General features: G+C 50.9%; 1 protein-coding gene across 1 annotated transcript in view; it reads right to left on the reverse strand.

The window, feature by feature from the left end:
* LOC128443970 (receptor-type tyrosine-protein phosphatase beta) overlaps positions 1-25051 on the reverse strand; it is a 34568-nt gene that overhangs the window by 3484 nt on the left and 6033 nt on the right. The window contains exons 5-29 of the mRNA XM_053426229.1: positions 22773-23054; positions 22032-22295; positions 21448-21711; positions 21057-21326; positions 20702-20968; positions 20338-20604; positions 18391-18654; positions 17805-18068; positions 16818-17081; positions 16470-16733; positions 15713-15982; positions 15315-15578; positions 7880-8146; positions 7465-7755; positions 6713-6991; positions 6510-6659; positions 5905-6157; positions 5300-5412; positions 5125-5230; positions 4024-4086; positions 3893-3910; positions 3734-3815; positions 3574-3664; positions 3413-3489; positions 3156-3290 (exon numbers count right to left, since the gene is read on the reverse strand). Of these exons, the coding sequence (XP_053282204.1) occupies positions 3156-3290; positions 3413-3489; positions 3574-3664; positions 3734-3815; positions 3893-3910; positions 4024-4086; positions 5125-5230; positions 5300-5412; positions 5905-6157; positions 6510-6659; positions 6713-6991; positions 7465-7755; positions 7880-8146; positions 15315-15578; positions 15713-15982; positions 16470-16733; positions 16818-17081; positions 17805-18068; positions 18391-18654; positions 20338-20604; positions 20702-20968; positions 21057-21326; positions 21448-21711; positions 22032-22295; positions 22773-23054 (5129 nt within the window). The remainder of the gene's footprint in view (positions 1-3155; positions 3291-3412; positions 3490-3573; positions 3665-3733; positions 3816-3892; positions 3911-4023; positions 4087-5124; positions 5231-5299; positions 5413-5904; positions 6158-6509; positions 6660-6712; positions 6992-7464; positions 7756-7879; positions 8147-15314; positions 15579-15712; positions 15983-16469; positions 16734-16817; positions 17082-17804; positions 18069-18390; positions 18655-20337; positions 20605-20701; positions 20969-21056; positions 21327-21447; positions 21712-22031; positions 22296-22772; positions 23055-25051) is intronic.

Raw genomic sequence — 25051 nt, forward strand, 5'->3', positions numbered from 1 at the left:
CTCTGGGGAGGTTGCTGAAGCTCTTTGTCCATACATTCCTATTGAATGTGTCCTTCATCTTAGCAAATTAAGTTGTTCCTTCTCCTGTAGAGTCCAAAAGACCAGATCAGCTTGAAAAGCAATATCCAGAGACTTTTACAGTTTGTGTTGCTACCCGTGCCATGTCGAAGAAAGAACAAGACAAAAACTTTGACTCGGAGATTTCACTTTCGCACACATTCTTTGCAAAAGGTGAAATGCTGGGGTTTGGTAGAGAGCTAAAACGTGAACAAGTGAAAGATGCAACCTTTTCATCCATCTTTGAAAAGCTTGTTTCTGATGATAAAATTACAGCTGTGTCTTGTGGGTATTTTGTGACCACGGGTGTGTTAATGAGGAAGTGGACTTCTCCTACGATGTCTTGTCAGGAGGATTAGAGTAGTGTGTTTCAGGTTGTTGTTTCCAGACGTGATATCTTGCATTTGGCTCATGATCAGTGCCTTGCTGGACATATGGCGATTAAAACAACTCTAGACACAGTGCTGAGAATTTCTTTCTGGCCTGATGTAAAATCCGATGTTGGTCAGAACTGTAGAACATGTCATGTGTTAAGTTGGTAAGCCCAACCAGCGATATCCTACCAGTGCCGTTACCGACTATTCTAACAATAGGAGAGCCCTTTGAGTGCATCATGATTGATTGTGTTGGTCCCCTTCCTCGTAACAAATCAGGTTACCAGTACTTACTGACCATTATGTGTACAGCTACTTGGTTTCCTGAGGCTATCCCTCTACGCAGAATTACAGGTTCAACTGTTTCAAAGGCCCTTATTTATCTCTTTACAATGTTTGGTTTTGCCAAGAGTTGTCCAGACTGACCGAAGTTCCAACTTTTGGTCCTGTGTTTTCTCCCAAGTGCTCCAGCAGTTGTCCATTGTGCACTGTATCTCATCTGCTTACCACCCAGAGTCTCAGGGAGCCTGAGAGAGGTTTCACCAGACTCTTAAATCAATGATGCGAACTCCTTTTATCAGCTAGAGAGGCGTCTGTGGGGAAGGGCGGCTGTGGCTGAGGGGTAGAGTGGTCGTCCTCCAACCAGAAGGTCGGCCGTTTGATCCCCTGTCTTCCCCATCTGCATGCCGAAGTGTCCTTGGGCAAGATGCTGAACCCCGAACTGCCCCTCTTAGAAAAACAAAGTCCTGCTAATAGATGCACTGTATGAATGTGTGTGTGTATGGGTGAATGTAAAACTGTACTGTCAATTTGGATTCCTCAAATCGATCTGACATCGTTGAAGTGATTTCCTTTCAACTTATGCGTAAGGAAGTAGATTACATGTTGCAGCACGGCATTGCTGAACATAGTGCTAGTCCATGGAGCTTCCCATGCCTGCTGGTGGATAAGTCTGATAATAGTTGGGAGAGCTGGGTCTGCAGCCTTGGTCACTTAGACAGACCTCCTAAAAGGCATCTTGAGAGTCCCTCTCGCGCAGAGGGCTCGTGCACTCTCTGCCTTTGTGACTCCAGATGACTTCGGTCAGTTCACAGTTTGGGTTTTTGGGATGCAGAAAGCACCTGCCACATTCCAGCGTCTAGTAAATATCTTGACGATGTGGTCGTCTACAGCTCAACCTGGTCTTAACTCATAATTCAGCTGGAGGTGGTGTTATTATTGCTGCAAATTTGACTCTGAACCTTCCTAAGTGTGAATTCTGACAGGGCATTGTGACATAAGGATTGTTGGACATAGAAAAGTCTGTATAGGTGCTAAAATATAGGCCATCCTGGATTTTGGCATCCTCCCTTCTAAGCGTGAGCTGAAACTTTAACAGACCATTAAAACTGGCAGTTGATGCAAGTACTGCTATGCTGATAGTAAAACAGTGAATTGCAATCATGGATTTCATTTGGAATTCAAGTCAAGTCCTTTTATGCCTTTTTTAAATGTCTGGAACTAGGGACGGGCATAATTAATCGACGATCGATTAATTGATCATTAAGAATTTCGTCGATGAAATAATTTTTTCATCGAGGAATTCGCTAATTACACATTTGACCACGGGGGGCAGTGTTTGAACAAAACGCCACAGTCCTACTCAGTTACCTGCGACTGGCTGCGAGTTACCGTGTAGTTCCATTTCCAAAGTAAACATGAAGAGGTCACGGCGAAGTGTTGCATGGGACCATTGTGAGTTAAACAATGACTTGGTTCACTGCCAACACTGCAAAGCTATCCCAGAGGCTGCGGGAGACAAGGAGCCTGCGTTGTCTGACACGGACGAGGGGAGCGCAAACACCGGAGCCGCGGCCAGGCTAGCCAAGTTAGCACGGAGCTACCTGTGTATCACGGGGACGTCAGTCCCCTCAGAGCGGATCTTTCTGCGTCTGGACTGACGGTCACCAGGCTGCTTTAGCGTCTGACCCCAGAGCAGTTTAACAAGCTCATCTTTCTCAACACAAGTCCGTAGGCTGGTGCTGAAGTTGTTTGTGAGTTACTGGTTATTTTTATGAAGCTTTCTCGACTCAGTGCCTTGTTTGATAGTTTTGAGTTACATTTGGCAAAACCTGTCAGACCTAAGTATTATATATTTATAGTTGTTTAACATTATGTTTTTTTATATTATTATTATTTTATTTTGGAGGAAAAAAAAACGAGGGTCAGTTGTGTTTAGTAGCACCGGCTTCTAGCTGTCGGCTCCGCGGCTTAAGATTACGGCAGCGCATACTTTGTTCATCTTGTAATAAAGATCTCAATGAGGAAACACGTTTTTTTTCCACTGCATTTTAATGTAGCTTATAAATAGTGAATTTTTTAACTTGAAAATATTAATGATTAATCGAAAATTCGTCATTAACTCTCCCGACGATCGACGAAGACAATTTAATTTAACGCCCATCCCTATCTGGAACCAAATTAATGAGATATCGGTGTTGCAGCTGTTCTTCCCTAAGAAGACTCACCGGGGCTGGAGCATCCTGTTCTTCTAAGAAGTTTGACACGTATCAGAGACATTATAGATTATGAATCTGAATCTGTTGTCAATGCACACGGACACTATTATTATGAATCCTACGTCTTTTAAATGAGGCATTAGATAATTTTTGTCCACCATACGGGGGTGAGACACACGGACTGACCCCCGTCAGGTGCTGCTCTCATGTGTCTTCCTCTACTCACCCGTCCTTTCTCTACACACTGAGTGACCATCACCACGTTGTGGACGTTCTGCTCCCAAACCATCTTCCAGAAATCATCTTTGGTCCCGGGCAGAGGCCCCTGAGTGGCGACGTACTCCCGACGGAAGTTGTAACCCTGTAATCACACAACATGTTGCTGATGATGTCCCCCCCAGCCCCCACTGCTCCTCACCCTCTCCAGCTCCCCCCCATGATAATTTGTAGAGAACACGATGTCATGTGATCATGTGGTCTCACCGGGATGTAGCTGGCGTTGATGTAGTCGGAGCAGGGATCATCATCTACGTAGGACAGTTTGACCCTCGTGGAATCGTCTAAACACAGCAACGACAACAGTTGATGCACTGCCACAACCCCCCCCCCCCCCCCTCCTCCAGTGGGCGAGGCTAGACACTCACAGGGCAGGATGTTGTTGTAGCGGTTTTTCCCACGGTTCTCCGGCAGCAGAGCAGAGTCCATCAGTTGATTACGACCGACGTCCTTCAGGTCCTGACAGGACGGACACGACAGGTTCACGTGGGAACAAGTGACGGGTTCTCATGAAGAAGGAAGACTCACCTCGAACTCCTCCGACAGAAGGTACTGGGAGTCGGCCAGAAGGTGGTGGTAGTGAGACTCAAAGTTTGTGACCTTGATGGGACTGAAAGAGACAAAGTAAATTATCAACACAAGAAAAATGTGGTCAAACAAAGAGGAGACGTGTTGAAGAGTTCTGACCTTGAACTGCGACGGTGTCTGAGACCAGCGGAGTGAACAGGAGGATGAATATTAATAATTAATATTAATAATCAATAAATCAAAAAGATGACAGAAGCTGATCAACTGTTTCAGATCAATATGATTCTTACCCTCTGACCCCGGGATGAACTCCTGTCATCTCTCTCTCTCTGACGAGCGCACTCTCCTCAACTCTAAAACACACAGCATCTCATGACATCAGTGTGTTACAGTGTGTGTCACTGTGTTAGTGTGTCACTGTGTTACAGTGTGTGTCACTGTGTCAGTGTGTTACAGTGTGTCACAGTGTGTCACAGTGTGTCACAGTGTGTTACAGTGTGTTACAGTGTCTTACAGTGTGTTACAGTGGGTCATAGTCTGTCACAGTGTGTCACAGTGTGTTATTGTCGTACAGTGTGTTAGTGTGTTACAGTGTGTCAGTGTGTTACAGTTTGTCAGTCTGTAACTGTGTCACAGTGTGTCAGTGTCTTACATTGTGTTACAGTGTGTCAGTGTCTTACATTGTGTTACAGTGTGTTACAGTGTGTGTCACTGTGTTAGTGTGTCAGTGTGTTACAGTGTGTGTCACTGTGTTAGTGTGTTACAGTGTGTTACAGTGTGTCAGTGTGTTACAGTTTGTCAGTCTGTAACTGTGTCACAGTGTGTCAGTGTCTTACATTGTCTTACATTGTGTTACAGTGTGTTACAGTGTGTTACAGTGTGTCACAGTGTGTCATAGTCTGTCACAGTGCGTCACAGTGTGTTATTGTCTTACAGTGTGTTACAGTGTGTTACAGTGTGTCATAGTGTGTCACAGTGTGTCAGTGTCTTACAGTGTGTCACAGTGTGTCAGTGTCTTACAGTTAGTCACAGTGTGTCACAGTGTGTCAGTGTGTGTTATTGTCTTACAGTGTGTTACAGTGTGTCACAGTGTGTCAGTGTCTTACAGTGTCTTACAGTGTCTTACAGTGGTTCATAGTGTGTTATTGTCTTACAGTGTGTCACAGTGTGTCACAGTGTGTCACAGTGTGTCAGTGTCTTACAGTGGTTCATAGTGTGTTATTGTCTTACAGTGTGTCACAGTGTGTCACAGTGTGTCAGTGTGTGTTATTGTCTTACAGTGTGTTACAGTGTGTCACAGTGTGTCAGTGTCTTACAGTGTGTCACAGTGTGTCAGTGTCTTACAGTGTCTTACAGTGGTTCATAGTGTGTCACAGTGTGTGTAGACTCACACTTTGTGAGACTTGTATCTGCAGGCGAGCAGAGCGGTGATTCCGACCATCAGGACGATGAGGACCAGTCCGGTGCTGACGCCCTCGATGACACCGCTCAGAGGTTCTGAACGACAACAACGTGTTTTATTCACAAATCACATCTTCTGTGTGATTCTCCAGGTTCTGTGCTCACCTGCCTCCGTGACCACGGGCAGCGACAGGTAGGTGTCAGCGAACAGAGGAGACGAGACGCTGGAGTCGCTCCTCTCGTCGTCAAACAGATGAGTGAAAGCTCGAACACTGAGTCTGAAGGACACACACATGATCTGTCACATCTGTCCACAGCCCTTGAGAGCCAGCTCCCTCATGTCTGTCTCCTTCTGTCTGTCTGAATCAAAGGATTGACTGATCTCACTTTATCTCACATTAAAGGGGACATATTATGAAAATTCCACTTTTGTAGTGCTTCTATAGGTTATTTGGGGTATCTGGCATGTCTACCGTCCCAAAAACTCTGGAAAAAAACAACTCCTGCTATTTGTGAGGGGGGGGGGGGGCACTCAAAACAGGTCAATCTGAGGAGGGCTGTTTTATACAGGGTAAAAAGGTGCTGTTTTAAATTATCCTTGTGGTATTTTGACCAAAATATGTTACAGACATTTCATTAAGACCCCAAGGAGCCATATCAACTGTGGTGAAGTGGGCATACGATGGGTTCTTTAAGTCCTCTCTCCACCGGCGGCCCACCAGCTAAACAAACATCTGACTCACTATTTGTTCATTTCACTCCTTCAGTACCTGTAGGAGGTCTGAGGTTTCAGTGGTCCATCACAGAAGTGGGTCAGGTTTCTGCAGGCCTCTGGCTCACAGGTCCCCCCCAGCGAGTCCATCCCCATCCCCAAACTGATCTGAAGGTTGTGGTGTTCTTTGGGGCCCTGGGTGCAGTGACTGGGGAAGTAACTGGTCTGGTAGGACTTGATGGAGCTGTTGGACCTGTAGTCCAGGTAGGAGGGCAGAGGATGCTGCTGCTGCGGCTGCACGTTATCAAGACCTGACACACGACAACACAACAAGCAACACAACAAGCAGCTCATCAGCAGGTGACATCAAGACCTGACACACGTCAACACAACAAGCAACACAACAAGCAGCTCATCAGCAGGTTACTTCACGTTTTCGTCTTTTACAATCTTGAATGTAAGTCGCTTTCGATAAAAGCATCAGCTAAATGAAATGTAAAGTAGTTACAGAACAGTCTCGATGAGCTGATTGGGTTGTATCCAAGGAGGTGGAGCCAAAAAGAGAACATTTTTTAATGTCAAATAATGAAAAAGGCTCCACCTCCTGAGATCGAATCAACCAATGAGCTGTGAGCTAGGCTCGGCTGCTGTCAGGGTCGGTACCTTCGGACTCCGTCACCACCACAGTGAAGAACCTGATGGCTCCGTTGACGTCACTGAACCAGCTGCAGTTAAATGTGAAGATGATGGACGACCTGGTGACCACAGCGGACTTATCACTGACCCGGACACTGAGCGGGGGGGCCGGGGGACCTGCGGAGTCATGTTGAGAAAACGTTATCAGTTGTTCGGATGCTGTTACTTACTGTCGATCATGGTGACCACGCTGTCCTCGGCCTCCTCGCTGGTGGTGGTGTCTGAGATCACCCTCAGGGAGACGGTGTAGCGTTTGTAGGGCTCCAGCTGGGTAATGATGTAGGTGGTGGAGTTTCGCCCAGTGCGCCTGGAGTAGACCAGCTTCTGGGAGTCATGACGGAGACACTCGACGGTGTATGAGTCATAGTCGGCCACCGGAGGCGCCCACGAGCAGGAGATGGAGGTGGAGCTCTGAGGGCGACAGTGCAGGCTGGGGACTCGCTCTGGTTCTACAACAGGAGACAAGTGTCTGAACGCTCATCATGCAAACATCACATAGTTACATGTGCACGATGGACACGTCACACATGTCCGATTATTTCATGCGACCTCATTTTTTATAATATTGATTAAGGTTCATATGTAAAAACATTGTGCTGCAGCAGCAGCTCCTCTGCAGAACATATTGTTGAACTGAAGCTAAATACTGTGCATTGAACAGATGCTGATAATACGAATTGATATGAATGTGAATATTGTGCATTGAATAGATGACGTTGCACAACTATCTTTATTTGTGTTTATTAATGCTCGTACATTCAGCCTTTAACAGAAATGCAAAATAAAATAAATAAGACCCCTTGAGGTTTGTTTGGAAGATCTCAGGTTGGGAGATCTCTGCTTACGTTTGGAATTAAAACCTGATCTTGTGCTCAGAAAGGTTGGTGACCACTGCTTTAGTGGTAAGGCTGCTGCCACCTACTGGTTCGGATGATGTACTGGATGGGTGTGCTGAGGGTGGGCGTGGCCCCGGGCCCCGTGGCCCCGCTGACCGTGCGGAGGCTGAAGGTGTAGAGTCGCCCGGGGAACATGTTCCTCAGCAGGCGGCTGACGGAGGTCCGGTTGTGGTACGGGTTGATGAGGTCCAGCTGGTCCCTGGGGGTCCACTGCAGGTCGAAGTCGTCATAGTCAGAACCTGCCGGGCCGCTCCACGTGATCTCCAGCGACGTGTTGGTGACCCCCCTGAACAGGAAGGAAGTGGGAGGTCTGGGAGCTTTAGGGGGGGGGGAGCAGAGAAGAAGTGACATTAAAAAACTTGTTTTATAAACTTTTAAACAGCCAATCTGACATGGAACTGATATTACAACTACATGAATATTGATATTGTTCGGTCTCACCGGTCCGGCCCGCGGCCGACGCCCGGTTGCTCAGGTCTCCGCTCAGACTCAGGACCTCGGCTCGGTACAGGCGTCCTGGGACCAGATGTGAGAAGACGAACTCTGTGACCTCTGACCCCAGATGCTGCTCAGCTCGCCGTGAGCCGTTGGGATCATAGAGAGACAGAAGGAGGCCGCTCAGGTCACCGGGGCCACGAGTCCAGGTCACCAGTAACTCATCGGACTGGTTCCCAGTGCGAGTCGTCAGAGAGACAACAGCTGCTGGGACTGAAGAGGAGAACATGGTTCAGACTCCAGAGACACCTGTCTCCCTCTCACCTCTCACCTGTCTCACCTCTCACCTGTCTCCCTCTCACCTCTCACCTGTCTCACCTCTCACCTGTCTCCCTCTCACCTCTCACCTGTCTCACCTCTCACCTGTCTGCCTCTCACCTCTCACGTCTCACGTCTCACCTCTCACCTGTCTCCCTCTCACCTCTCACCTGTCTCCCTCTCACCTCTCACCTGTCTCACCTCTCACCTGTCTCCCTCTCACCTCTCACCTCTCCCCTCTCACCTCTCACCTCTCACCTGTCTCCCTCTCACCTCTCACCTGTCTCACCTCTCACCTCTCACCTGTCTCCCTCTCACCTCTCACCTGTCTCACCTCTCACCTGTCTCCCTCTCACCTCTCACCTGTCTCACCTCTCACCTGTCTGCCTCTCACCTCTCACCTGTCTGCCTCTCACCTCTCACCTGTCTCCCTCTCACCTCTCACCTCTCTCCCTCTCACCTCTCACCTGTCTCCCTCTCACCTCTCACCTGTCTCCCTCTCACCTCTCACCTCTCACCTGTCTCCCTCTCACCTCTCACCTCTCACCTGTCTCCCTCTCACCTCTCACCTCTCACCTCTCACCTCTCTCCCTCTCACCTCTCTCCCTCTCACCTCTCACCTGTCTCCCTCTCACCTCTCACCTCTCACCTGTCTCCCTCTCACCTCTCACCTCTCACCTGTCTCCCTCTCACCTCTCTCCCTCTCACCTCTCACCTCTCACCTCTCTCCCTCTCACCTCTCACCTCTCACCTCTCTCCCTCTCACCTCTCACCTCTCACCTCTCTCCCTCTCACCTCTCACCTGTCTCCCTCTCACCTCTCACCTCTCACCTCTCACCTCTCTCCCTCTCACCTCTCACCTGTCTCCCTCTCACCTCTCACCTCTCACCTGTGTCCCTCTCACCTCTCACCTCTCACCTCTCACCTCTCTCCCTCTCACCTCTCTCCCTCTCACCTCTCACCTGTCTCCCTCTCACCTCTCACCTCTCGGCTGTCTCCCTCTCACCTCTCACCTCTCACCTGTCTCCCTCTCACCTCTCTCCCTCTCACCTCTCACCTCTCACCTCTCACCTCTCACCTCTCTCCCTCTCACCTCTCACCTCTCTCCCTCTCACCTCTCACCTGTCTCCCTCTCACCTCTCACCTCTCACCTCTCTCCCTCTCACCTCTCACCTCTCACCTCTCACCTCTCTCCCTCTCACCTCTCACCTGTCTCCCTCTCACCTCTCACCTCTCACCTCTCTCCCTCTCACCTCTCACCTGTCTCCCTCTCACCTCTCACCTCTCACCTGTCTCCCTCTCACCTCTCTCCCTCTCACCTCTCACCTCTCACCTCTCACCTCTCTCCCTCTCACCTCTCACCTCTCACCTCTCACCTCTCTCCCTCTCACCTCTCACCTCTCACCTCTCTCCCTCTCACCTCTCACCTCTCTCCCTCTCACCTGTCTCCCTCTCACCTCTCACCTCTCACCTCTCACCTCTCACCTCTCACCTCTCTCCCTCTCACCTCTCACCTGTCTCCCTCTCACCTCTCACCTCTCACCTGTGTCCCTCTCACCTCTCACCTCTCACCTCTCACCTCTCTCCCTCTCACCTCTCTCCCTCTCACCTCTCACCTGTCTCCCTCTCACCTCTCACCTCTCGGCTGTCTCCCTCTCACCTCTCACCTCTCACCTGTCTCCCTCTCACCTCTCTCCCTCTCACCTCTCACCTCTCACCTCTCACCTCTCACCTCTCTCCCTCTCACCTCTCACCTCTCTCCCTCTCACCTCTCACCTGTCTCCCTCTCACCTCTCACCTCTCACCTCTCTCCCTCTCACCTCTCACCTCTCACCTCTCACCTCTCTCCCTCTCACCTCTCACCTGTCTCCCTCTCACCTCTCACCTCTCACCTCTCTCCCTCTCACCTCTCACCTGTCTCCCTCTCACCTCTCACCTCTCACCTGTCTCCCTCTCACCTCTCTCCCTCTCACCTCTCACCTCTCACCTCTCACCTCTCTCCCTCTCACCTCTCACCTCTCACCTCTCACCTCTCTCCCTCTCACCTCTCACCTCTCACCTCTCTCCCTCTCACCTCTCACCTCTCTCCCTCTCACCTGTCTCCCTCTCACCTCTCACCTCTCACCTCTCACCTCTCACCTCTCACCTCTCTCCCTCTCACCTCTCACCTGTCTCCCTCTCACCTCTCACCTCTCACCTCTCTCCCTCTCACCTCTCACCGCTCACCTCTCTCCCTCTCACCTCTCACCTGTCTCCCTCTCACCTCTCACCTCTCACCTGTCTCCCTCTCACCTCTCACCTCTCACCTCTCTCCCTCTCCCTCTCACCTCTCACCTCTCACCTCTCACCTCTCTCCCTCTCACCTCTCACCTCTCACCTCTCACCTCTCTCCCTCTCACCTCTCACCTGTCTCCCTCTCACCTCTCACCTCTCACCTGTCTCCCTCTCACCTCTCACCTGTGTCCCTCTCACCTCTCACCTCTCACCTCTCACCTCTCCCCTCTCACCTCTCACCTGTCTCCCTCTCACCTCTCACCTCTCCCCTCTCACCTCTCACCTGTCTCCCTCTCACCTCTCACCTGTGTCCCTCTCACCTCTCACCTCTCACCTGTGTCCCTCTCACCTCTCACCTCTCACCTCTCCCCTCTCACCTCTCTCCCTCTCACCTCTCACCTCTCACCTCTCTCCCTCTCACCTCTCACCTGTCTCCCTCTCACCTCTCACCTCTCACCTGTCTCCCTCTCACCTCTCACCTGTGTCCCTCTCACCTCTCACCTCTCACCTCTCACCTCTCCCCTCTCACCTCTCACCTGTCTCCCTCTCACCTCTCACCTGTGTCCCTCTCACCTCTCACCTCTCCCCTCTCACCTCTCACCTGTGTCCCTCTCACCTCTCACCTCTCACCTCTCCCCTCTCACCTCTCTCCCTCTCACCTCTCACCTCTCACCTCTCACCTCTCCCCTCTCACCTCTCTCCCTCTCACCTCTCACCTCTCACCTCTCACCTGTCTCCCTCTCACCTCTCACCTGTCTCACCTCTCACCTCTCACCTGTCTCCCTCTCACCTCTCACCTGTCTCCCTCTCACCTCTCACCTGTCTGCCTCTCACCTCTCACCTGTCTCCCTCTCACCTCTCACCTCTCACCTGTCTCCCTCTCACCTCTCACCTGTCTCCCTCTCACCTCTCACCTCTCACCTGTCTCCCTCTCACCTCTCACCTCTCACCTGTCTCCCTCTCACCTCTCACCTGTCTCCCTCTCACCTCTCACCTCTCACCTGTCTCCCTCTCACCTCTCTCCCTCTCACCTCTCTCCCTCTCACCTCTCACCTGTCTCCCTCTCACCTCTCACCTCTCACCTGTCTCCCTCTCACCTCTCACCTCTCACCTGTCTCCCTCTCACCTCTCACCTCTCACCTCTCACCTCTCTCCCTCTCACCTCTCTCCCTCTCACCTCTCACCTGTCTCCCTCTCACCTCTCACCTCTCACCTGTCTCCCTCTCACCTCTCACCTCTCACCTGTCTCCCTCTCACCTCTCACCTCTCACCTCTCACCTCTCACCTCTCTCCCTCTCACCTCTCACCTCTCTCCCTCTCACCTCTCACCTCTCACCTCTCTCCCTCTCACCTCTCACCTGTCTCCCTCTCACCTCTCACCTCTCACCTCTCTCCCTCTCACCTCTCACCTCTCACCTCTCACCTCTCACCTGTCTCCCTCTCACCTCTCACCTGTCTCCCTCTCACCTCTCACCTCTCACCTGTCTCCCTCTCACCTCTCACCTGTGTCCCTCTCACCTCTCACCTCTCACCTCTCACCTGTCTCCCTCTCACCTCTCACCTGTCTCCCTCTCACCTCTCACCTGTGTCCCTCTCACCTCTCACCTCTCATCTCTCCCCTCTCACCTCTCACCTCTCACCTGTCTCCCTCTCACCTCTCACCTGTCTCCCTCTCACCTCTCACCTGTGTCCCTCTCACCTCTCACCTCTCATCTCTCCCCTCTCACCTCTCACCTCTCACCTGTCTCCCTCTCACCTCTCTCCCTCTCACCTCTCACCTCTCACCTCTCTCCCTCTCACCTCTCACCTCTCTCCCTCTCACCTGTCTCCCTCTCACCTCTCACCTCTCACCTCTCACCTCTCACCTCTCTCCCTCTCACCTCTCACCTGTCTCCCTCTCACCTCTCACCTCTCACCTCTCTCCCTCTCACCTCTCACCGCTCACCTCTCTCCCTCTCACCTCTCACCTGTCTCCCTCTCACCTCTCACCTCTCACCTGTCTCCCTCTCACCTCTCACCTCTCACCTCTCTCCCTCTCCCTCTCACCTCTCACCTCTCACCTCTCACCTCTCTCCCTCTCACCTCTCACCTCTCACCTCTCACCTCTCTCCCTCTCACCTCTCACCTGTCTCCCTCTCACCTCTCACCTCTCACCTGTCTCCCTCTCACCTCTCACCTGTGTCCCTCTCACCTCTCACCTCTCACCTCTCACCTCTCCCCTCTCACCTCTCACCTGTCTCCCTCTCACCTCTCACCTCTCCCCTCTCACCTCTCACCTGTCTCCCTCTCACCTCTCACCTGTGTCCCTCTCACCTCTCACCTCTCACCTGTGTCCCTCTCACCTCTCACCTCTCACCTCTCCCCTCTCACCTCTCTCCCTCTCACCTCTCACCTCTCACCTCTCTCCCTCTCACCTCTCACCTGTCTCCCTCTCACCTCTCACCTCTCACCTGTCTCCCTCTCACCTCTCACCTGTGTCCCTCTCACCTCTCACCTCTCACCTCTCACCTCTCCCCTCTCACCTCTCACCTGTCTCCCTCTCACCTCTCACCTGTGTCCCTCTCACCTCTCACCTCTCCCCTCTCACCTCTCACCTGTGTCCCTCTCACCTCTCACCTCTCACCTCTCCCCTCTCACCTCTCTCCCTCTCACCTCTCACCTCTCACCTCTCACCTCTCCCCTCTCACCTCTCTCCCTCTCACCTCTCACCTCTCACCTCTCACCTGTCTCCCTCTCACCTCTCACCTGTCTCACCTCTCACCTCTCACCTGTCTCCCTCTCACCTCTCACCTGTCTCCCTCTCACCTCTCACCTGTCTGCCTCTCACCTCTCACCTGTCTCCCTCTCACCTCTCACCTCTCACCTGTCTCCCTCTCACCTCTCACCTGTCTCCCTCTCACCTCTCACCTCTCACCTGTCTCCCTCTCACCTCTCACCTCTCACCTGTCTCCCTCTCACCTCTCACCTGTCTCCCTCTCACCTCTCACCTCTCACCTGTCTCCCTCTCACCTCTCTCCCTCTCACCTCTCTCCCTCTCACCTCTCACCTGTCTCCCTCTCACCTCTCACCTCTCACCTGTCTCCCTCTCACCTCTCACCTCTCACCTGTCTCCCTCTCACCTCTCACCTCTCACCTCTCACCTCTCTCCCTCTCACCTCTCTCCCTCTCACCTCTCACCTGTCTCCCTCTCACCTCTCACCTCTCACCTGTCTCCCTCTCACCTCTCACCTCTCACCTGTCTCCCTCTCACCTCTCACCTCTCACCTCTCACCTCTCACCTCTCTCCCTCTCACCTCTCACCTCTCTCCCTCTCACCTCTCACCTCTCACCTCTCTCCCTCTCACCTCTCACCTGTCTCCCTCTCACCTCTCACCTCTCACCTCTCTCCCTCTCACCTCTCACCTCTCACCTCTCACCTCTCACCTGTCTCCCTCTCACCTCTCACCTGTCTCCCTCTCACCTCTCACCTCTCACCTGTCTCCCTCTCACCTCTCACCTGTGTCCCTCTCACCTCTCACCTCTCACCTCTCACCTGTCTCCCTCTCACCTCTCACCTGTCTCCCTCTCACCTCTCACCTGTGTCCCTCTCACCTCTCACCTCTCATCTCTCCCCTCTCACCTCTCACCTCTCACCTGTCTCCCTCTCACCTCTCACCTGTCTCCCTCTCACCTCTCACCTGTGTCCCTCTCACCTCTCACCTCTCATCTCTCCCCTCTCACCTCTCACCTCTCACCTGTCTCCCTCTCACCTCTCACCTGTGTCCCTCTCACCTCTCACCTCTCACCTCTCACCTCTCCCCTCTCACCTCTCTCCCTCTCACCTCTCACCTCTCACCTCTCACCTCTCACCTCTCCCCTCTCACCTCTCTCCCTCTCACCTCTCACCTCTCACCTCTCACCTCTCCCCTCTCACCTCTCTCCCTCTCACCTCTCTCCCTCTCACCTCTCACCTGTCTCCCTCTCACCTCTCACCTCTCTCCCTCTCACCTCTCACCTCTCACCTGTCTCCCTCTCACCTCTCACCTCTCTCCCTCTCACCTCTCACCTCTCACCTCTCTCCCTCTCACCTCTCACCTCTCACCTCTCACCTCTCCCCTCTCACCTCTCTCCCTCTCACCTCTCTCCCTCTCACCTCTCTCCCTCTCACCTCTCACCTGTCTCCCTCTCACCTCTCACCTCTCTCCCTCTCACCTCTCACCTCTCACCTGTCTCCCTCTCACCTCTCACCTGTCTCCCTCTCACCTCTCACCTGTCTCCCTCTCACCTCTCACCTCTCACCTCTCACCTCTCACCTGTCTCCCTCTCACCTCTCACCTCTCTCCCTCTCACCTCTCACCTGTCTCCCTCTCACCTCTCACCTCTCACCTCTCACCTCTCACCTCTCACCTCTCACCTGTCTCCCTCTCACCTCTCACCTCTCACCTCTCTCCCTCTCACCTCTCACCTGTCTCCCTCTCACCTCTCACCTCTCTCCCTCTCACCTCTCACCTCTCACCTCTCTCCCTCTCACCTCTCACCTCTCACCTCTCACCTCTCCCCTCTCACCTCTCTCCCTCTCACCTCTCTCCCTCTCACCTCTCACCTGTCTCCCTCTCACCTCTCACCTCTCTCCCTCTCACCTCTCACCTCTCACCTGTCTCCCTCTCACCTCTCACCTGTCTCCCTCTCACCTCTCACCTCTCACCTCTCACCTCTCACCTGTCTCCCTCTCACCTCTCACCTCTCACCTCTCACCTCTCACCTCTCACCTGTCTCTGTCTCCCTCTCACCTCTCACCTGTCTCTGTCTCCCTCTCACCTGTCTCCCTCTCACCTCTCACCTCTCAAGTCTCACCTGTTCTCCAACTCACCTGTGCGGGCCCAGATGGAGGTCTGGTTGTTCTGGTCTCCGCTGTGGGTCAGGACCACCACCCTGTAGGGGGCGCCGGGTATCAGACCATGAAAGGCGCACTGCTGACTGCTGGACTGGACTCGTTGTCTCTCCTGTAATGACTCGTCACCTTGATAGAAGAGGATCTCGTAAAGCTCAAAGTCTCCCTCTGGGGGTGACCAGAGGAAAGACAGACTGGTGGTGGTATTGGACTTAATGGACAGGTCTGTGACGGCTGCAGGGCCTGATGGGAAGAGGAACAAACGTCTGTGACGTTGTCTTCATGAGTTCAGTGTGTAAACCTCAGACTAATACAGTAGAAACATGTCTTTCTGTCTTTTTTCGGCCTGTGTCTGAGCAGGAAACAGGAAGACTTACGTGTCCGAGACTCGGCACTGACCGCTGGACTGTGGACACCTCCGCTGGTAGTCTGGACCAGGACTCTGTACTTCTTTCCCGGAATAAGGCTGTGAAACCTGTAGCTGGTACACGCAGCGTCCTGAGAGGAGTTGGACACCAGGAAGCCTCTGTCGTCCAGAACCTGCAGGATGTATCCGTCAGCCACCCCCAGGGCTTCCTGCCAGCTCACCTGGAGGATGCAGGTGGTGTGGAGGTTGTCCACCTGGAGCCCCTTCACTGCTGAGGGGACTGGACACAAGGATTTTCATTTATTAACCACAAGATATCAGCAGAGACTCATGAAACAAGGTCACTGTCTTTTCTTTGTGGGTTATCATTATTCCATCACCAACATACAGCACTGCAGTGTACGAGTGACTACATGTGTGTACAGGTGAACTTAGGGTGCTGTGGTTGAGTGGTACAGCGATCGTCCTCCAACTAGAATGTCGGCAGTTCAATCCCCGTCCTCCTCATCTGCATGGCGACCTGGTGTCCTTGGGCAAGATGTTGAACCCCCGAATCACCGGTCATAGAACAAAAGGTGCTGCTAATAGATGCTCTGTATGAATGTGTGTGTGAATGGGTGAATAGCAAACTGTAACGTAAAGAGCTTTGATCGGTCATCAAGACTAGAAAAACGCTTTATAACTAGAAACCATGTGTGTGTGTACAGGAGCATTTAGGTGTGTCCAGGTGTGTCCAGGTGTGTCCAGGTGTGTCCAGGCGTTCTGACCTGTGCGTCCTGATGCTGTGATGTTGTTGACCAGCTCTCCGCTCACTGACTGCACCGTCACGTCGTACGTCTGTCCAGGCTGCAGGGAGCCAAAGGTCATCTGGTTCTGGTGTTTGAGGACACATCGTACGTCCAGCTGTCTTCGGTCTCTGAACAGAAACACAGAGAACTTGTCCACGTCGCCCTCACCTGGCGTCCAGCTCACCTGCAAACTGCTGCTGTCTCCAGTGTTACTGACGTGGATGTTCTTGACTGTACTGGGAACTGAAAGGACAGAAGGACAGTGTGTGTTGATATCAGCTCAACAGCAGAGAACCCCCCCCCCCCCCGTGCCGTGTGACCTCTGACCTGTGCGGCCTTCTATAAACTGGGCTCTCTGGTTGGGCCCACTGAAGGTTGACACCAGGATCTTGTAAAGACGTCCGGGCGTGAGTGAGGACAGGACACACTCGCCCACGCTGCTGCCGAGCGTGATGGGAGGAAACACCTTCATGTCGTTGAAGAGCAGCTGCACCTCGTAGTGATCCACGTCCCCCAGAGCGGCCGACCACCTCACCCTCAGCTCCTCGCTGCCCCCTGCAGCCAGCGCCAGGAAACGCACCCCCGCCGGAACTGAAGCAAAGTCTGAGAGTGAGCTGCTGATTCACAGTGAGCGACACAAAGCTGATTTTCATAATAATAATTATAATCTTTACATTCTAAAATTACCACTTGAATGAATCCCCAACATCATGCCGATAAATCACATGCTAATGAGTTACATGCTAATCAGTGGCAGTTGGTTAATACAGGCGCTGGGGCTCCGCCCTCTCCAACCCCCTGAGAGGAAAAGCCTGTATAGAAATGTTAAACGTAATTATATAATAATATGTTAACGGTACAATGCTCCTGATTTTTTAACTGTATTTGGTTAATTTCTGTATAATTTACTCGTTGGTCAGGGCGCTGGACCAATGGGAGTGAATGTGGTCCTGTGACTCTTCTACATGACTGCGGCTGCTTTTTAATTGGTTGTTGCAGATTTTCCTTTAATCTAACGTGATTGGTCCACCCTCGATGGCGTCTCAGGCTCGTCCCAGAGTTACTTCCTATGTTGGCTGACTGGTCAAGTTATGGAGACTTCAGGTGGAGCTGTGGTAAATCTGATGATTTCTTTACAAAAACACCACAACAAGAAATAAAGAGGATAAAGGATCTTGGTATTGATTCAGCAGCAAGTGATGAAGACGAGTTTCCATCGGAGCTTTCTTCTGCTCTGGGGGATGATGCTACATTAGTGATATAAAAGCCTAACTGCTAAGTTGACTGAGCCTGAACAGGGACGATATCACTCACACGTGCGGCCGTGGGTCGAGGTGCTGGTTTCGTATTTCCCACTGCGGGTGTTAACCAGCACAGTGTAGAGTCGGCCAGGCACCAGGTGGTTAAACACGCACTCGTTCTGCGTCTTCAGCACCGTCTGGTTCTGCAGGAACACATTGTTGTGTTTGATGAACACCTGGTACTGGTCCAGGTCTCCGGCCGCATGACGCCAGTAAATCCTCAGGTAGTCGTCCCGGGCAGCGTGGGTCGCTGTCGGGTTCTGGACCTTTGACGGCTCTAACAGAGGAGAGTGGACTACCATCAGTACTGTGAAGTAGGCCAGTGTAGCTACTATAGTGTTAGTGTTTGTGTTACCATGACTATTTAAGATAAAGAACATGTAGAGATCAAGATCCAAGTGGACATTATGAACTGAAACCAGGTGTGAAGATTAGAAGCAGAAGTCAAATATCAAAACAACGTTTTTTTTATATTTCACTTCAGCCTGACACCACAACGACCAACTAGAAGCTCCACTACAGTGAGTGAATGAGGCCCTGAGGCGGGACGACCCCGGTGGCACCTCCATGACCACAAACCCTGGAAACTAAGCTCTTACGTGTCCTTTCCTGGACGAAGGTGTGGTTGAGGTAGTTGCCGCTGCGGGAGCTGATGGAGATGTTGTAGAGTCGTCCGGACACCAGCGAGTTGAAAACACACTCGGGACTGGACTTAGACACAGCCAGCGTGTGAACCGGCTTCTCCCGGTCCCTCAGAGTCACCAGGTAACTGTCCACCTCACCTGCCGCTGGACGCCACGACACGCTGAGGAAATCTGTGCGACCGTTGTTACTGACCGTCACCTCGCCCACGGCCGCGGGGACTGCAGGGAGAAGAGAAGAGCCGTTAGGATCCCTGGATGCACTGTGAGACGATAACTTGATCATTTAAACAGCATTGTATAGTACTGTACAGTATTACAGTGAGAAAAATGAAACACTGACAACATTATGGCAAAAGTAAAATAAACTGTGGAACTTTATTCAAACAGCAGAAAGAAAAAAAGGTTTCAGGGCATTTTTCTGTTTCTAATTGTTATTTATAACTTACTTACTTCAACTTATATATAACGTTATAATTTGTAACTTCCTGACAAATTACTGGTTATTAATAATATCCTGGTTTCAGATTAACACACCCACACACAAACAATCATACACAAAGTGCGCGACAAGTCTGACGTTTAAAACAAACTGGAACACAATCACATGTTGTGGTATTGTTTGTTGGTGTGTTGTTACATAACAATACAGAGTGTTCAATAAAATGTTCATTGTGTATTGTTTACTCGCCCTCGCAGAAACGTAAACTTCGACCTCTGAAGTCACGTCTGACCTCTGTGACCTATGACCTCTGACCTTTGATCGCTTCATCTCTGAGTCCAACTGAACGTTTGTACCAAATGTGACGAAACTCGAGCCTGGATGCCAGACGAACTTAGCCCCGCCCACAACATTTGAGGTCGGGAAGTTCGGTCTGGAGTCGCTCCGTTGGGGAGAAATTATGCCCGAACGGAAACTGTTCGGACCAATCAGACTGTCAGGGCGGGCTTTATACGATGATGGACAGATGATCAACGGTAACGTAATCAACCACGTCATCAAAGAGCATTTGGGTTGAATTCGTTTTCAACCAACATGCCTGCCGCTGGCGAGCGGAGATGTGAAGCTGCTGCCACTGAGTTGGTTTCAGAAGACATCGACAGCGCATTCATTTTAAAAGAGGAACAGAGAAACGCGATCAAGGCATTTGTCAATCGGAGGTTTTTGTCGTCCTTCCTACGGGATTCGGGAAAAGTTGAATTTATCAGCTGGTCCCGATGGTGGCGAAGAAGATGGGACACAATGAAAACCCAGTGGTCATTGTGGTTTCTCTTTGGTCGCACTCATGGAGGAGCAGGTGAGAGAGGCGACCGAACTCGGCGCGCACAACGAGGTGGACTTTACCAGAGGGCGTTGCCAGCTCCTTTTCGGAAACCCGGAATCCTGGCTGCTGAACAAGAAGTGGAGGACATGCTAGGCTCCGAGGTTTTTCAAGCCAACAATAGGTGTCGTCGTGGATGAAGTTCATCTAACTTACAAATGGTAAGAGAAAGTCTTCACTGTCTGACTTAGTAAATAACTCACGATGTCGTGATATGAATCAAATGTTGTAAACATAGTATCATAGGTGTCGATGTAAGTTCGCTTGAGTTCTGTTGACAACAACTATGAGTCGCTTAACATACGTCACATAGTACGTTGCTCTGATTGGTTGCAGGTCTATCCAATTCAGGGAAGAGGCATTTTTTCCCTGGTTCGGTTGAAACATGAACCATAATCACAGCCCAATGGAGCGGTATCACATTCTGACTAGAATTGTGAGTATGACAACGTCAGGCTAACGAAACTCCCTCAAGTGCTCCTGAGCTGTACCAACCGAACTAATCATTGATTCTCTGTTAAATGTTCTCAGGTCATTGATTCGATCCTGATCAACAGTTCTCAGGTTGGGGGTGGGGTCTTACCGGTGCGTCCCTCTGCCACTGTCTGTCTGGAGGCGTGTCCGGCTCTGACCGTGGTCAACACAACACGGTACAGCGCTCCGGCTCTGAGAGCCTGGAAGGTGACGGCGGTGGAGTTGGCGTCCACGCTCTCATTCTTGATGACGCTGCTGTCGTGGACGAGCAGGAGACGATACGAGTCCAGATCTCCATACGCTCGTTCCCACAGAGCCTGAAGGCTGTCGATGGTTCCAAGGTTAGAGAGCCTCAGCACGCCGACCTGCGCCGGAGCTGAGAGACACACACACATACATCACACACACAACAATCTCACAAGAACCACACAACCTTCCCCCATTCCTTCCTCCTGTGGAAGAAGAAGTAGTACCTGTCCGAGCCGTCACAGAGGCAGAGCTGCTCAGGTTTCTGCTGTTGGTCTTCACCGTGACGGTGTAGCGGCGTCCAGACGTCAGGAGGATGAAGGTGCACTCTGTGGAATCCCAGGGGAGGAGCCTCTGAGCCACCTCGGAGGCGGAGTCTGCTTCCCTGACGAGCACAGTGAAGCCCTCCCACTGGCCGACGGGTGGAGTCCACAGGACGCTCAGAGACGTTTGATCCACGTGACGGACGAGAAGCTGCTGCACAGGACGAGGAGCTGCAGGGAGTCCATCAACCAAACACAGGATTCATTTAACTTTCAACTTTAAGACACAGGATGTTTACTTTTGTAAATATGAACTCACCCAGCTGTCCATAACAGAAGGCCGTATTAACCATAGCCCCACTCTGAACCGTGACCTCTGCCCTGTAGAGGCGTCCTGGCACCAGGCCGGGGACGGAGAAGACAAACTGAACGCTCCGTTTATTCACAGTCACGTTCACCAGAACCACTGAGTCATTCCACAGCAGAACGCTGTAGTTCTGCCAGTCTCCTGAGGGGGGCGCCCAGCTGAGCCTCAGTGACCTGCCGTCACCGAGAGGAGACATGGAGAGAGACGACACTGGGCGAGGGACTGACGCACAGCGAGGGGGGGGCAGTCATTAGAAAATAAGAAAACACAGAGTTTTGAGATTTTATCGTGATGATGTCATTATGATGTCATCAAGTCGTCATGATACACCTGACTAACTCACCCGTTCTCCCTCTGGTCCCGGTCTCCGTACTCTGACCTCCGGCTGTGCTCTTGATTGACAGCTGGTAGCTGCGTCCGGGCGTCAGGCCGCCGAACACCACCCGAGTGGCGTCGGGCGGGAGGCGGCGCTGCTGCAACGCTGATCCAAGAGCGGATAGGGTGAGCAGGTAGAAGTCCACGCCCCCTGCAGGTGAGAGCCAGGAGGCGAGCAGCGTGACGGAGCTGCTGTTGTTGTCGAGCGTCAGACGAGTCACAGCCGCAGGAACTGAAACGACATCACGTTTCTTTAACCATCATGAAAGAGCGAGTCTGTGTTCAACAGGAGAGGGACGAGGAGGACGCCCTGAGGAGCTCCCCTACATGATGATGTCACAGTGAAGTGACGTGAAGACTCTGAGCAAAGTCAAAATACTTCGGATGCAGTCGATCGTGAGGATTCACATCAGTTCTGGATGATTCAGAACAGATTTCTATGTTTACATGTGCAAGTACAAGGTCTCATTCAAATGTTGCTGCCGCAAAGAATTGTGGGGCTTTCATATATGATAAAAGCCTTGAGCTACACAAACATCCCATAATATGCACCTGTGACCGCCTGGATGGAGGCGGAGCTCTGCAGGCCGACAGCCTGTGTCACCACGCTGATGGTGTAGCGGGTCCCCGGCTGCAGACCGTCCATCTCAGCAGACGTCTCTGTGTTGTGTAGAGAGACGTTCTTCAACAGAACCTCGTCCGGATCCGTCAGCAGAACCACAAACTGCTCGGTTCTGCCCGGACCCGCCCGCCAGGACACCGCCAGGCTGTGTGAGGACGAGGACGCCACCTGGAGGCCGCGGACAGAGGAGGGAGCTGCACGAGAAAGAGGAAGTGACCTCAGCAAAACTACTTAATTTCATAATTACAAGCATATGTGTATAATACATATAAGCAGTAATAAAGTCATCTGTGTATATTAGATATACATTGATATCATTAGATTATAGTAATGTGTGTGCAGTATTTTATAGTTCCTGAATACATCAAGATTTTTATTATTGAGAAAGATTATAATAATAATAATAAACATTATTTGAAAAGCTCCTTCCATGCAAGAAACGCTCAGTATTTTACATACAAAATACATAAAAATAAAAACATGTTAAAACCATTTTGTCATTGAATAGGAAAGGAAACCACAAAGAATAACAGATGTAATACATAAAAAATGTAAGTGTGAGTATAAGATGTGTTTAATGTCTGAAGACTGAACGAAACTTTATCAACTAAAACTGTAAATAACTTTCATATCAACGTTCATATCAACAACGTGAACTCCTCATGTACTACCTGTCGTTGCCGTGGTAACGACAGGTGCAGCGTTCCTGTTGCCGGCCGTTGCCACGACGCTGACCGCGTACAGGGAACCAGGAAGCAGCGAGCTGAACCCGGACCGGGGGACCGCCGAGTCCAGGATCCTGGTCCTGGTCCTGGATCCAGAGCTGCTGTCCTCCAGACTCACATCGTACCAGTCCACATGACCGGCAGAGCGAGACCACATCACCGTCAGACCCAAAGAACCAGCAGGGACCTGGTCCAGCCGGACCTCCAGACGAGCCGGGCCGACGGGTTCTGAGACAAGAGGAACGTTCCATCATCAGATATCCAGATTCATCTGGACTTTGAACCTGATCCAGATCCTCCTAACATCAACTTCAACACTTCAACCCTAACCCTAACATGTAGTTTGTTCAACTCATCAGACTGTGATCCGGAACCAGAACCCGATTCTGACGGTTCTGGGTCTTACTTTGTCATGGTGACAGTGTGACTCTGGACAGGAAACAGAAAAAAAGGATGGGCAGGACGTGGAGAAGCCCCCCCCCCCCCCCCCCCCCCCCGCCCCCTGGTTTCCTCCATCAGGACACTTCCTGTTTCCTGTTTCAATTCAGTGACGCCTCAAGGCTGTGGACAGACTAAGACTTCTTAGAAAACAGGAAGCGTCTGTGTCCTCAACCAATCAGGAAGCCACAGACACACACAGACATACAAACACAGACACACAAACAGCTCAGTTTCTGCTGTTGGTTCAGACTTTTTCTTCTTCTTTGTTTGATATGTTGTTGAGTGGAAACGTCGGAGTGCTTCACCTCCATCTGCTGCTGTTCTGTTCTTTCTCTTTCTTTCTACTGAGAACTTTCTAAACTCTTCTTGATCAGAGAATGAAATGTGACGACACGCCTCCTCCTGACCCGAAGCTGTGAGGGTTGTAGAACAAGGTTTAGAAAGAGGAACTCGAGGCCAGGGTTAGGGTCACTGACATCACAGAGAGGTACAGGAGGATTGGAGTGGATAGGAAGATGGACCACGGTCACATGTTTGGAAACAGAGGTTAATAAAGAGTCTGTGATGTTTTTAGATGAAGAAAAGTCTTATGATATAGTTTGGAAGGATTACTGATTAAATGAAATATAATAGCAGTACTGTTATTGTGTTGATGAGATCAGTTCCATCAGCACCTGTGTGTGTGTGTCCTGGGAGAGGATCCTCACATGGGACTGAACTTTATTCACTGATCACTAAGTTTCTGTTTGACTCGTGTTGAGTTAAGATCAAAGGAAGTTTCTCCTTGTTAACATCTATGACACGAACTGGGATTTGTGAATACATGGAACTAAAATGTGATGATTGATTGACAAATCAAGGAGTCAGTGGAGCATGTGATGTTTTACTGTGATAAGTATGTAAGAGAAGGAGAAAAGATAAATAGAGGAATTTCAAAGCATTGAGTGCAGAACTTTTATTATTGGAATAGAGAGAATGATCCATTATCTGAAGGAGACGGGATAAGACAGAAGATTTGAATATGACCCAGATTACTGTGATTACACTCCAATACAGTCGGTGACCATCAACCATTAGAGCAAAGGAGAAGAAGAATCTATACAGGACAGGCTGAGCAGAGAAGAGGAGGCAGATCCATTAGATGGCGCTGGTGCACCTTGGTGTTAGTTGCCACCCGCCAATAAACCCAACGAAGAAGAAGACACTGCCATCATATGGTGAGGACGTCATATGAAGTCAGAGTCTGTGCAGTCATAGATATATATATAAAGTCTAGATGTCTCGGCCAACGGAGTCGAACGTCCGCACATGGCGGCCATCTTGCCAGAGGCAGCTCGCTCACCAATAACATTGTGTTGTAGTGGTACGTACTTTTTAAATAACCATAACTTGCTCAATTTTCAACTGATTTTTAAATAGTTTGGTTTGTTATAAACGTCAGAGATGTAGTTATGACACTGCATATTTATGAATAAGACACTGCATACTTATGAATAATTATGTTATTTTCAAAAAAATTGAATAATGTTCTATATAGGTACAAGATTTCCCTTTACAAATATACATCAAGAATTATTTTATTTTATTTAGTACATTTAGTACATATTTAGTACATGTTACACTACCAACACAATGTTATGGGTGGGCGAGCAACCTCTGGCAAGATGGCCACCATGTGCGGACGTTCGACTCCGTTTGCCGGCAACGCGGACGAGACATCTAGCCTTTATATATATATCTATGTGTGCAGTAGTGATCGTGGGGTGGAGCCGGTGTATCGAGGT

Source organism: Pleuronectes platessa, chromosome 7 (genome assembly GCF_947347685.1).
Source record: "Pleuronectes platessa chromosome 7, fPlePla1.1, whole genome shotgun sequence".
NCBI lineage: Eukaryota > Metazoa > Chordata > Actinopteri > Pleuronectiformes > Pleuronectidae > Pleuronectes > Pleuronectes platessa.